This window comes from Phodopus roborovskii, unplaced genomic scaffold (genome assembly GCF_943737965.1).
Source record: "Phodopus roborovskii unplaced genomic scaffold, PHOROB, whole genome shotgun sequence".
In the NCBI taxonomy this organism is placed as follows: Eukaryota; Metazoa; Chordata; class Mammalia; order Rodentia; family Cricetidae; genus Phodopus; species Phodopus roborovskii.
The window spans coordinates 6,305,059-6,318,424 of record NW_026126625.1 but is presented as its reverse complement, the minus strand read 5'-3'; the positions used below and the strand labels follow the sequence as shown (position 1 = coordinate 6,318,424).

The window sequence follows — 13,366 nt, the reverse complement described above, 5'->3', positions numbered from 1 at the left end:
CGCTGACTTCACGTTGAACGAACAGTGCTCTTGTCGGCACCCAGAGCAGGCAGTAGACCCTCCTCTACCAGTGGTGTAGTACAGCCCCAAGTCAGGCGCCTGCTCTGGAATGTTCCATTTGGAAGGCTCCTCAGTGACAGTGTAGGTGGAGGAAGTGGTTTCTGGTTTCCACTCTGGGTTCAGTAAGACTTTCCAGGCAGCAGAGCCTGCCCACCTGGGAATGGCCCTCCAGGTCTGCACTGGGGCTGTGGGACTTCTGCTGAGCAGTGTGATTTAGGTTTTGCACAGCTGGTTGCAGAGATCACCTTTATTTTTGTTTTTGGAGGTATTTTTTGTTTTGTTTTTGGTGGGAGTATCATTTAATAATAAACCATCTTTTTTAATTTTGTTTTTTTTTTTTTTTTAGAAATCAAGTTAAATATGGGCAAGCTCACTGTCAAGAGTGAATAGTGAAGCCACATGACAATGTCTTGAGTGCAGGGTGTTCCCAAGTGTAGTAGGGAACCTGGGACACTGTTTAAGAAGACACCAGCCTCTTAGCCCTGAGTTTCTTTGATTATTTCACAACAGAAACTCTCAAACCCTTTGAAAGTTCTAGACTCAGCCTGGGCAAGACCCCTTTTGGATGAATTCTCAGTGGGCAATGATGCCCAGGGTCACTAAAACAAAACAACATCCCCCACAGTTGCCTGGGGTCTTGAGGAAGCTGCCACCTGTAGGTTTTAACCCTTTGCTTCTGCCTGAAACGTCATGTTCAGTTATTGACTGTGTCACCTTCTCCAAAACACATCATTTTATGCAGAACACCATAGCTTAAGTATCTAGCATTGTAGTGCTGTGCACACCTTCAACTGAGGCTACAGAGATGGCTCAGTGGTTAAGAACTTTGCTACTCTTTGCAGAGAACCTAGGTTCAGTTCCTAGAATCCACATGATGGCTCATAATCACCTGGGACCCCAGTTCTAGGGCATCTGATGTTCTCTTTTTGGCTTCCGCCAGCACCAGGCATGTGCATGAAACAAGCATTCATACACATGAAATAAAAATGTTTAAGTATATGCCATATGAAGTGTAAAAAGCTAAGGTAGGGACTGGAGATATGGCTCAGCGGTTAGGAGCACTGGATGCTCTTCCAGAGGACCCTGGTTCAATTCCCAGTACCTACATGGAAGCTCACATCTGTCTGTAACTCCAGTTCAATCGGATCTGGCCTGCTCACACAGATGTATATGCAAGCAAAACACCAATGCACGTAAAATAAAAATAAATAAATTATAAAAAAGCTAAGGCAGGTGCATCACCGATTCTAGACCAGCCCGAGCTACCATTCTAGAGAGAGCCTGGTACATGTGTCTTTGAGCTTTCTTTCTGAAGGAGGCTTCTTTTTAAGTCTTGCATTCACACCCTTAGCTCTCCTTTACTATTTGAGCTATGTGAGTCTCATGTTTGCATCGATTGAGTGGTGGGATAACGATCAGGGTCCTATCAGAAACTTCATTCCTAACTTTAAAAATGTTTTTTCAGGCTAATGAAATGGCTCAGTGGATAAAAGCGCTTGTTGCCAAACCTGAGTTCAACCCCCAGAACCCACACAAAGGTGAATGGAGAAAGTGACTCCAGAGTTGTCCTCTGCCGCCACATGTGCCAAGGCTTGTGTCCCTTCCCCATCATATACACATATACTAAGTAAATAAACACTTTTAAAATTAAAAATCTCGGGGCTGCAGAAATGGCTCAGCAGTTAAGAGCACTGGCTGCTCTTCCAAAGGTCCTGAGTTCAATTCCTAGCACCCACATGGTGGCTCACAACCATCTGTAATTCGATCTGGCGCCCTCTTCTGGCCTGCAGGCAGAACACTGTATACATAAAAATAAATACATCTTTAAAAAAATAAAACTAAGTTAATGATCTTGTATTAGGTATGGTGTTCCACACCTGCACTCCAAGCATTTGTGAAGTAAAAGCAAGAAAATCAGGAGTTCAAGGTCATCCTTTGCTACAAATCTAGTTCTGCTCAGGCCTGGCCTATGTGATAGATGTCCTGTCTCCATTTTAAAAAGTTAAATTAAATCATAATAATTTTGCCAGCTAAAATAGTTGATTTTGTAATCTCTTCATTTCAGTAATTTTTATCAAACAATTTTTTCTTCCATTATATTTTTACTTGGTCTGTGTATGCACGTGCATGCACACGTGTGCAAGAACTGTACACATGTGCAAGTCAAGGGACACTAGGTTTGGCACTAAGTGCCTTTACCCATTGAGCCATTTGGCTGACCCTGATTTTGTTTTTTTGAGACACTCCCATGTGGCTCTGGCTGACCTCCAGCTAGCAGATCTTGAACTCTTGGCCCCACCGCCTCTACCCCTCAAGGGCTGGCTTGCAGGGTGCTGTCCTTACTTGTTTCTGCTTTTGTTTTGTTTGGTTTTGCTCAAGGTACTGGAGCACTCACCTAGGGCCTCAAGAATTCCAGGCAAGTGTTCTGCCACTGAGCTATCCTGACCTCCACAAACACACATTTGTGCTTCCCAACTTAGACACAAATGTGGTGGACTGAATAACTGTGGATGTGGCCTGCTGAAATACTGGCCTCTGAAGGAAGCAGCTTTCTTGTTCATGGAGTGGAGCTGTTCCCTCTGGTCCAGTGGGGTCCCAGCTTCCGGGAATTCTTCTCTCAGTGTCTGTGCTATGAAGACCCCATTCCCAAAACGTCTTGCTCATGCTAAGATTCACTCCCCTCACACCACTTCTCCTCAGAGGAACAGGGACTACCAGAAACATCCTACCCTGAGTTTGGAAACATTGTTAACAGACAGCTTATGAAGAGGCCAAAATGCAAGAGTGAGGGACTGCCTATAAGGCTGAGAGGTCTGGGGGAGGGCATGGGGGCACGTTCTTCAGTGGCCATAGAGGATCCAGGTCATGTGATGGGGGGATGCACTAGGCTCTAAATCGAGGCTCCTCGCCACTCCTCACCTGCTCCAGCTTCCACGGGATGGTTTTTCAGTCGTTTTCCCTTTTGGAAGCAGTAATTCTCCTCTCACCAAGCTGGATGCTTGGCCGCACCTCTCCTATGGTGTTGCCTTTCCTTGCCATTGGTACACCAAGACATTCCCAGTAGGAGAGCTGCCCAGAAACTTCTTCACACACACAGTCATCACATAGCTAGTAGGAAGTTCACTTTGGAAAACAAAAGCTTTGATCTGAAATCATAACAAGAAACCTGTGGATTTGTTATCTTGCAGGTCTCCAGAGTTCTCGAAGTAATCCTTCCATCCAAGCCACACTCAATAAGACTGGGCTATCATCATCCTTCAATAGCCCCCCACAGACATCTGTGGCCAGTGCATCTGCTCTTCACCCCTCGCTCCGTCTCTTCTCCCTTAGCAACCCGTCTCTCTCCACCACAAACCTGAGTGGCCCCTCTCGGCGCAGGCAGCCTCCAGTCAGCCCTCTCACGCTCTCTCCTGGCCCTGAAGCACATCAAGTCTTCAGCAGACAGCTTTCTTCAACCAGCCCATTGAACCCATACCCTGCCTCCCAGGTGAGGAAGACTAGGCTGAGCTTTTTCTTTGGGGCCATTTCAGGCCTGGGCCATTATTATTGCACTGCACATCCCTGAGACTACAAATACACTCATTTCTATCTTATTCCTAAAATGAGAGCAGAGGTGTTCATGAGTCAGAATGCATTAATGATTTTTTATTTGTAATCGACTTGTAATATGTACTGCCCTTAAGCAAATATTAAACAATCTGTAGCCATTAACTCTTGAAGTTGGGGCTGGGGAAAGGAGTGGAGTCGAGTCTGGAGAATGAACAGCAGTTCAGAGAAACCTGTTTAAATTGCAAACTGCACGGAAAATCAAACATTGACCTAATAACTACAGTAAGTCACAGAGAAGAGCCCCACAAACACTTCAATCTTCCCTCATTCAACTGCCCACTTGAAGAACAATACTCTCATGATATGAAATACTAGCTCTGACAAGGGTGACAGCACTCTAGAAGGAGTCTGCTTAGAAAGAGGCATATTTGGGAGTCACAGTCATTATAGAAGTAGAGGAATGTCACCTTGGGCTTTCTGACTTTGTTTTTATTCTAAACTCTTGGAGCGTTTCTCTTTACCATAATCATTGATAAATATATTTTTGACCCATTTACCACACCCTAGAGACATTGTAACATCATTAATTACTCATTGCTTCATGTAAATGAGTAATGGTTTATGAAGAGGAGTCAGTGGAACACCAGGAAAGAAGTCACATGATCTGGTTATTAATCACTCTACCAGTTACTGGGATGGGATGCTGACATTTTGAGCCACTTCTGAGGAACATGACACAGCATTTGGGATTTTATTTTTTAATTAAATTTTAAAAATGTTGCTGGATTGCTGGGCAGTGGTGGTGCACACCTTTAATCCCAGTGCTCAGGAGGCATAGGCAGGTGGATCTCTGTAAGTTCGAGGCCAGGCCAGCCCGTTCTACAAAGTGAGTTCCTGGGTAGCCCGGACTATTACACAGAGAAACCCTGTCTTGAACTCCCCATTCCCCCACCCCTATTTAGTTTTGTTTTGTGTATGAGATTATTTTATGAGCTATAAAAGTGTTCTTGCTCTCTAACTACATTTTAAGGATAGAAAACATTAACTATAATTTTTGTTGTTGTTTTTCACAGCAGGGTTTCTCTGTGTAACAGCCCTGGCTATCCTGGAATTCACTCTAGACCAGGCTGACCTCAAACTCACAGAAATCTGCCTGCCTCTACCACTCAAGTGCTGGGATCAAAGGCGTGTGCCACCACCGCTAATATTTTTATTATTATTATTTATTTAATGTTTAAATTTTAAAATGTCTTACTCATGCGTGTAGTTCCAAAAAGCAAATCGTTTTAAAGGGCCTGTCTCCCATAACCCATTAACCACAGTTTTCACTAGCTGGAGTTGGCTTTTCCAACCATCTTAGCTAATCTCTTTGGTATAAACATGTTATTTCATGCTTGTGTTGTTGTAGATTTTTGCTGTTAAGCATTATCTAATGACATCCTGCCATCCAAGACTGGGATTTAGCTTTCTTCAACACTCCCACAGCCCCTTTCATAAACACCTTACTGAGTCTGATCACTTTTTATAATTTCAGTTAGAACAATATGTGGTGTTTGTGTTTCTATAGCTACAGTGCTGTAGTTAGACTTGACCCTCATAGTACATGATGAAATAACAAAGTGAGTGTTTGTTTTGCTCCCAGATGTTAATGTCCTGCTGTTGATGCACTTTCTAGCTGTGTGTTGCTAATTCAGCCCAAACTCTGGTATTGAGGAAATCTGTTCTGCCTTCCATTTAGTTAATAGTTGGCTAGATAGAGAACTCTAAATTGGGATATGTCCATCTGGAACTTTAGAGGTATTGATTGACCTACTCCACTCATACACCTAAGACTTAAAATGGCATCTCCTTCACTCCTCTGGAAGCATCTAGGGTGGTTGTTCCTGTCTCAAGTATTGTGAAACTTTGAGATAATGTGTGTGGCTTGTAATGAGTCTGGAGGTTTGCTGAGTTTCTTGTGTCTGGAAACTTACATCCATCGTTTCTGGGAATTTTAATTATTTCTTCAATAACATTTCCCTTGCTTTTCTCCATTTCCTCTGGAATTCCTATTTTACAAATGTTGAACACTGTGAAATTTTCCTCTAATGCCCATATTTCTTCTCTTGACTTTCATTCATTTGGGTTTTTTGTTTTATTTTGTTTTTGAATAGGATTTCTCTGTGTAGGCCTGGCTGTCCTAGAACTCTCTCTGTAGACCAGACTGGTCTCAGAAATCTGCCTGCTTCTGCTTCCCAGGTGCTAGGCTTTAAGGTGTGCTACTACACCAGGCCAAGATAAGCATTATTTAAAATGGCCTAAATGTTACAATAGTAAACTACTTTCCTTGTTTCTTCCTTCCTATGTTTCTGGTCTGTGTCTCTTTGGGCTCTGATGGGCATGCCGGGCAGGTACCCTACCCACCTGGAGATGAGGCCGTCTGGCAATCCTTGGTTCTCCCCTTGCGTTTAAGAGCAAGACACTAAATTGCTGACAGGCGGCTCTGAGACTAGGGGCTTACTGAGGCATACTTGATGACAGAACCGTCTTTCTCATTTCTGTGGGGGGCTTCTGTCTAGTACTTCTGTTTAGAGAAGTCTCGGGCTGGTTCAAAGCCCTGAGCAGTACTGCACTGTTTCATACGTGGGCTTGGGTCTGGAGAACAGTCTCTGGCGCCAGGTTGGAGGGAGATAGCTCACCTTGTGGCATGCAAAGACCTTACCTTTACTCTCCAGAGCCAGCCTCCTCTCCCCGGGCAGCATCAGGGAGGGCACTAGCTGCCTCGCACAGCCTGGAGCTCTTCAGGAATTGGGTCACATGAATCAGATTAGTCCTGGTTTTCCTTGGTGACACACATGGCCTTCTCGGTTCTGCTGCTTCACAGGTTGTGTTGCCATTTTCTTCTCTCGCGCTCTCTCTCTCTCTCCTCCCATCAGCGTTGCTTGTGGTGGTGGTGTCTGCTTTGTTCACTGTTGTTACTGCTGTGTCAGCGTCTCGCTTTAGTCGAGTTTAAGATGGTAGTACAGCAGAGAACCTTCTTCACTTTCCACCTCTCACCAGCAGCCGTGGCTTTAACAACAAACATCATTTTCACTGAGAAAACAGGAAACTGGCTATATTCTTGTTTATTTAAACAATAGAGATGCCACTGATAGGAAATGTTTTCAAGGGTGTGAAACTGAGATGAGCTGTGGAAGAGCAGGAGCCGGGAGACAGAGGAGCAGGGCATCTCGGCTTCTCACTTGGAAGCTAATGAGTCACTTGATTTACTTCACAGGTGGTATCCTTCCTGCCCACAGAAGCTCAAGCCCAAGTGTCCCCACCACCCCCTTACCCCACACCCCAGGAGCTGCCCCAGCCACTCCTGCAGCAGCCCCATTCCCAGGAGGCCCCTGCTCATCCGCCCCAGGCAGCCCCCTCCCTGCCACAGTCGGACTTCCAGCTCCTCACTGCCCAGGTTAGTCCCTGTGGGACATGGTGAGGTGGGGATGCTTGTTTCACTCTGCGCTCCAACTGTAAAGAGTTACTCCTTATTTCCCAAAGGGCTCGTCTGTGACCAACTTCTTCCCAGATGTGGGCTTTGACCAACAGCCCATGAGGCCCAGCCCTGGCTTTCCTCAACAGGTAAGTGACTGCTTCTGCCCTACCTTTCCTGAGGTATAAAATGCACCACCAAGGTTGTTCTGTGTATAGACCCTTCAACCTGAGAGATGAGACCTCCCTTTTGTTTCAGTTGTGTTCCATGACCAGGAGAGCCTTGCGTCTTCCCTCTTACTCAGTACTGGGCGGCTGCCTTATGCCTTACATGCCTCGTGTAGTAGGGTCAGGTCTCAGCAGAGGAACTGTTGGAACAATGGTGCATTTTGATAACACTCTAGTCATAGAGTTGGGGAGATAATTAACCAATAAAGCACAAGGATTTGAGTTCCATCCCGGAAACCTACTTTTAATAAAGTAGACACCAGGTATAGTGATGCACACCATTAACCCCAGCATTTGGGGTGTAGAGGGAGGCATATTTCTGTGAGTTTGTGATCCATCTTGTATATGTAGAAGTGCTAGACCAACCAAAGCTACATAATGAGATGCCCTTTAAAAAAGAAGCATCAGAGGCTGGAGAGATGGCTCAACAGATAAGAGCACTTGTTGCTCTTTTAGAAGTCCCAGGTTTGGTTCCCAGCACCACATAACAGCTTACAAAGATCCATAAATCCAGTTCCAGGGCATCTGACTTTCTTCTGGCCTCCTCGGACACCAGGCATGCATGTGGTGGACAAAATATATGTAGGTCAACACTTATATGCATAAAAATAAATCTGTGTTTTGTTTTTTTTTTTTTTTGTTTTTTTTTTTTTGTTTTGTTTTTTTTTTGTTTTTTTTTTGAGACAGGGCTTCTCTGTATTGAAACCTGTCCTGGAACTCGCTCGAACTCACAGAGATCCGCTTGCCTCTGCCTCCCAAATGCTGAGACTAAAGGTGTGGGCCACCAATGCCTGGCTAAAAGATAACTCTTTTAAAAATAAAAGATGAAAGAAATCCTAGGTGCCATTGTGCACACTCATAATCCCATCACTAGAAAGGCAACTACAATCCCTAGGGCTTTCTGGCCGGCTAGCCAAGCTTAACTGATGAGTTCCAAGCCAATGAGAGACCCCATCTTAAATTCAAAAGGTGAATGGCATCTGTGGAATAGCACCCAAGGTTGTCTTCTGGCCTTCAGATGCACACAGAATACATGTGTACACACACACACTCACACACACACACACACACACACACACACACACACACCATAGCAGCTAACTAACTAGTCAATCCCCTAGGTTGGGGGGGGATCTGAAGGACAAGGAAGCATAACACCTGGCTGCAGTAGCAGAGCTGGAAAATAGTGTAGCACTTGCCTGCAAGCCTAGGGCCACTCCGAGCTCAGTGCGTCTCCTTCTAGGAGAGCTTAGCCCAGGACTGGATAGGGGAAGTTCCTGCTGCAGGGCATTTCCATTCAGCCACTTTCTTTTGCTTTTGTGTTTTCAGTAGTATTTAGTAAAGACAGGTCAGGCTCCAGGATGGGTTAAAAAGTGAAGGGAGGGTTGACCCACCTTCAGAACTTAACAATAGTGACACAGATAAAGATAGCTATAGCCAAGTGGTCAATAGTGATGCCTTGTGGCAAGAGGAGTAGTCCTCACCTCTCTTGCATTTTGTTTTGTTGCTGTTATTGATTTGTATTTTGTGGTGCTTGGCATGAGACCCAGGGTCTCACACATGCCAGGCAAGCACTCTTGCACCAAGCTGCATCTACCTCACAGTTTTATAAAGAGCCCAGCACTCCCCGCAAAAGTGTTGGAGGTCTTTCTTCTGAAACATTATTTTTTTAATGGTCTAAAAAATTAATTTCAGCAAAAATTCCTAAATCAGTCCCAATTCCTACTTGGGCCTTAGAGGCTTTGTCCTAGAGAGGTGCTGGCCCAGTGTGGAGGGAAGATTTCACTCTTACTTCCCTGAAAGCCAGAGAGCACAGAGGGAACTGTGATGGGCTCCCACGTGTCTTGGTGAGTCTGAGGAGCAGAAACATCTGAGACTCAGAATCTGACCCTGTGGCCACTGGTGTCTCTTGGGATCATGTAACAGACAGTGTGAGCAGAGAAAAGCCACCCACACTGTGGTCCTCACGGACCCCTCCTGATGTCCAGGGCGTGTTGTTACCACAGCAGAGCCCCCTGGGATGCGAGACAGGACTGCGGGACAGTCTGTGGACACGTTGCATGAGTTGCTTTTGGTTCTGCCAGGTACCTCTGGTGCAGCAGAGTCACCGAGAGCCACAGGACTCATTTCACTTGAGACCTAACCTGTATTCCAACTGTGGGAGCTTCCCGAACACCGTCCTGACAGGTAAGCGTGGGCCACCCTTCAGCTTTGTTGTTGATCTCATTTCAAAGGGATTTCCCTCTAAAGATAGTTTAGATCATATTGAATTCTGTGAATGAAATAGACCCCCAGAGACAGAGACAGGCAATGAGGAAAGGGCCTGGTGGTCAGCACACTTCCAAAATATTTAGTCTCTGGTGACTGAAAACCATTTAAAAGGGGGGAAAAACTACAGAAATTCAAAGATTTATTTGGACATGGTCATGCATAGCTGTAATTCAAGCCCTTGGAAAGCTGAGACAGGATGGTTCCCTTGAGTTTGAGGCCAACCTTAGGCTACATACAGAATAAGACTCTGTCTAAAAAAAACAAAAGCTGATTTCAGGGCCCAAGAGCTGTGGGCTTTGTGTAGTCAGTATGTTGGTGTTCACTGGCCTGCCTGGGAAGATGACAGGTTAGAATGCTGGGGACTGTCACTCTTTAGAAGCCTCAGTGCTCCTGTCCCTAAATCTCCTCTCTGCCTCTTTCAGAAGATCCCAGTGCCAGTCTGTACAAAGGCCTTAGTGGGGGGCTGTCGGGCATGCCCGAGGTTGGCCTGGACATGGACACTCCGTTTCCATTGGAAGAGGAGCTGCAGATCGAACCGTTGAGCCTGGATGGACTCAACATGCTAAGTGATTCCAGCATGGGCCTGCTGGACCCCTCTGTGGAGGAGACGTTTCGAGCTGACCGGCTATGAGCACAGTGCAGTGCAGCAGGGGACCTGAAAGGGCCTGCGCACAGGCCAGAACGGAGCCAGCCGACACTGGAGGCAGCCGTGCTGTCCCAGGCTCTCCTGAAGTCCTAGCTCAGATGTCATGGCTTTCTAGACCTATCTGCATCCTGCCCCTCCGGCCTGTGACACTGGCTGGACTGCTGCAAGCCAGCTGCTTTGGAGCCTCTGATGACTGTGAAGCTCACTGTGTCACCCTCTGTTCGTTCTTTCTATTGGCCATCTAGTCAGTTTGTAAACATAGAGTGCTGTGTAACGCCAGTCTCTGAACCACAGATCCCAGTCAACACTGAAGGTGGGACCCAGTGTAGGAGTCAGTTGGGAGCCACAGGCCTGCGGAGTTGGCTCATTATCACACCACGGTACCAGAGCACCACAATGCCTTTGTGCCTGATCAGCAAGGCCAGGCACCCCGCAGCTGGTGGATAGTCTGGGCCTCCCCATTGCTCTGCCAGATGGCGTAATGAGGTGAAGCAGCTTACCCACCCGTCCAGGGCGGGGCGGCTGTCCTTAGGCAAGCTGAGCTCAGTTTGCTTTCTCCCAGTCTGTGATCACTTTGCTGCTGCTTTCCTGTACACGGACCTTTTTCTCACAGACAGGAGGAGAGGGAGACCCATTTGCTCACTCAAGAAAAGTTCCCTGGACATAGGGTGAGCCTAAAGAGGGCAGCTCTCCCTCTAGGAGGCTGCAGGTATGTCACCTGCACAAGATGTCCCCGTCTTAGGCCCGCCACCCTATGCCCCACTGGACAGAGCTGCTGGGGTTCCTATCAAAGCGTAGTGGCTGAACTGCCCTTTTCCTCCCCAGCGTTCTCTGTTTAATGCAGTCCCACTAGACTGTAAGCTCTGAGAGGGCAGGAGCTGTGCCTTGTTCCTGCTTGAACCCCTCGTGCCTACCAAGTGCCTGGTAAGAATGAGTGCTGTGTGACTGGGTGTGGCACCCAATCAGGGGTGCATGAATCAATATGCCATGTGGAGGGGCATTCTGACCTGTAGCTGTCTCTATTTCCTGCCTAAGCTCAGAGCTTAACCTTCTCATACTGGTGCCTTTAATTCATACTCACTTAAATATGCCTTAACACACTAGATGACCAGATCTGTCACTGGGCTCAGCACCATCTTTTTGGGGATTATGTTCCTCAGCAGCTAGGTGGGAGTCATCCAGAATGGCTGAGCACACCACAGCCCCTAAGTGTGGGGCCCCTGGAACATTCACTGGGCCCCACAGCAAAATCTTCCAACTCAGATCCATGTTCTGTTCTAAATTGTCTAAAATAGAGGTTCATACGTTGAGGTTAAGAAATGAGTTTTTAGTAAATGAGGGCTGATTCATGGGACTCCTGTTATTCATTAACACCTTACCACACAATAATTTGACCAGATGCCCACATAGCACGCAGGGGAGGAGTCAGGCATGAGAGAGATGGAGGAGGGGCAGGGGCTAATGGAGAATCTTTGCTTAGACCGCTGCTACCCTCCTGGAGACATAGGGGTGCAGCTGAGGCTCAATGACTGTTTCCACGCAGGCAGCTGACACGTGTGCCTGTGGCAGGAGGAGCCCGGGGCAGCTGGCTCCTGCACCCTCCACACCTTGTCTGCATCTTCTCTTCTGAGATCCTTCTTTATGATCCTTCAAACAGCCCTGAAGGTGCCATATTCCACCTTCTTCTAGGACCCAAGAATTTTGTGCTCCTGCTTACCTCAATCTCTGCTGTTGAATTGGGAAACCAAATTGGAATCCTCTCTACTAGATTCCATCCCTAGAAGATGCTACTGGCCTCTGCTTGTGAGCCCCATTCCCAGTGGGACTCTCATGCTTTATGCGTGAGTTCCCAGAGAAGAGTGACTTTAGTTAAAGGGACAGTGTTTCACTGCTCATGCTGCCCAGCACCCCACCATGCTCACTGTCCCGTCCCTGTCCCAGGCCCGAAAGCAGGCCGCAGCCTTCAGGTGGGGATTGGTGCTGATAGAAGAGTTTAGAAAAAGGGATCCCAGCACAATCTGCTCTCTGCATCATACCTTACTCATGGGATCATTGCATGGGGGAGGGGGACTGCCTTGTTATAAGAGACCCCAGGACTTCATACCAGGAGTTGCCTTACCTCTGGGCTATTCTCCAGCTGATGGGGAAGTACTGGCTGTGGGGGAAGTCGATTAAAAAACAAAAAAAGCAAAACAGTGCAGTGTAACACTGAGTTGAATCTGCTGTTAGGTTCACCAGCCTGAACTTCTCATGGGAGAAGATTTAAGCCGCTGGAGAGCCCACCTTGTCTAGATGGTGTGAGGACACCAGGAGACAGTGCCGCCTACCCCAGCCATGTAAGCCCACACCTGCTGCTGCCTTTGTGACAAACCTGTCTCAGGCCTCAGCACTGAAGGGGCTACAGGCGTCCTCAAACCTACTGTTGGTGTTTTAACTTGGTTGCACCCGCTGTACTCGCCTTTCTAGCAATGTTGTGGTTGTGGGTTTTAGGATATGGGTGTGAGGAGATGTTCGGATCATGTCTAAGATCAGTTCCCCTTTGCCCTCTCCCTTCTCCTAAGTCTACTGTAGTCTCTGAGCTGAAAGTGGTGTGTTCATGCTCACGCGTGTCTGAAGACATGTCCTGTTAGGACTCTTCAGGGCTCTTCTGGTTTATGCACAGATGGTTCCACACATTTCCCACTGCTCCAGGATGGGGCCATCCCAGCAACTAATCAGACTTCCTGCCGTGCCCTAACTCCCGGCCCTCTGTTAAGCAATATTGAAAGATTGGACTTTGTATAAAGTAGCTTCCAAGTTTTATAATGCATCATTTTACATCTTTCATAATTAAAAGCAGCACAATATGGTTGTACCTGCTCTCTGTGTTTCTTTGACCTTGGGTGCACCGGCTCGGTGGGAAGCTTCACTGGCTGTCTCTGCCTACTTGGCTGGCAGTCCCTGATTTCTGAACATTTTCTGCTGGGTCCTTCACCAACCAGCTATTGAATTTTCTCATGACATATGCAAGCTTCACAGTCTCTTTGAACCTGGGTAACAAGGCCAGGGCAGGGCACCCTGGATGTCTGTCTTTGGCTTCCTCCCGCCTCCACCAAAGGCCCCACCACTCCTTACCCCTGCTGCTCTGTCCTGGACCAGCCTTGACCCCCCCCCAGTGCT

The 13,366-nt window shown here is 47.1% G+C and overlaps 1 protein-coding gene across 1 annotated transcript in view; it reads left to right on the top strand.

The window, feature by feature from the left end:
- Crtc3 (CREB regulated transcription coactivator 3) overlaps positions 1 to 13,066 on the top strand; it is a 104,449-nt gene extending 91,383 nt beyond the window's left edge. Inside the window, exons 11-16 of the mRNA XM_051206529.1 lie at positions 3,249 to 3,547; positions 6,326 to 6,346; positions 6,866 to 7,045; positions 7,132 to 7,212; positions 9,375 to 9,477; positions 9,984 to 13,066. Coding sequence (XP_051062486.1) covers positions 3,249 to 3,547; positions 6,326 to 6,346; positions 6,866 to 7,045; positions 7,132 to 7,212; positions 9,375 to 9,477; positions 9,984 to 10,192 — 893 coding nt within the window. The 3' untranslated portion in view covers positions 10,193 to 13,066. The remainder of the gene's footprint in view (positions 1 to 3,248; positions 3,548 to 6,325; positions 6,347 to 6,865; positions 7,046 to 7,131; positions 7,213 to 9,374; positions 9,478 to 9,983) is intronic.
- The last annotated feature ends 300 nt before the right edge of the window (positions 13,067 to 13,366 follow it).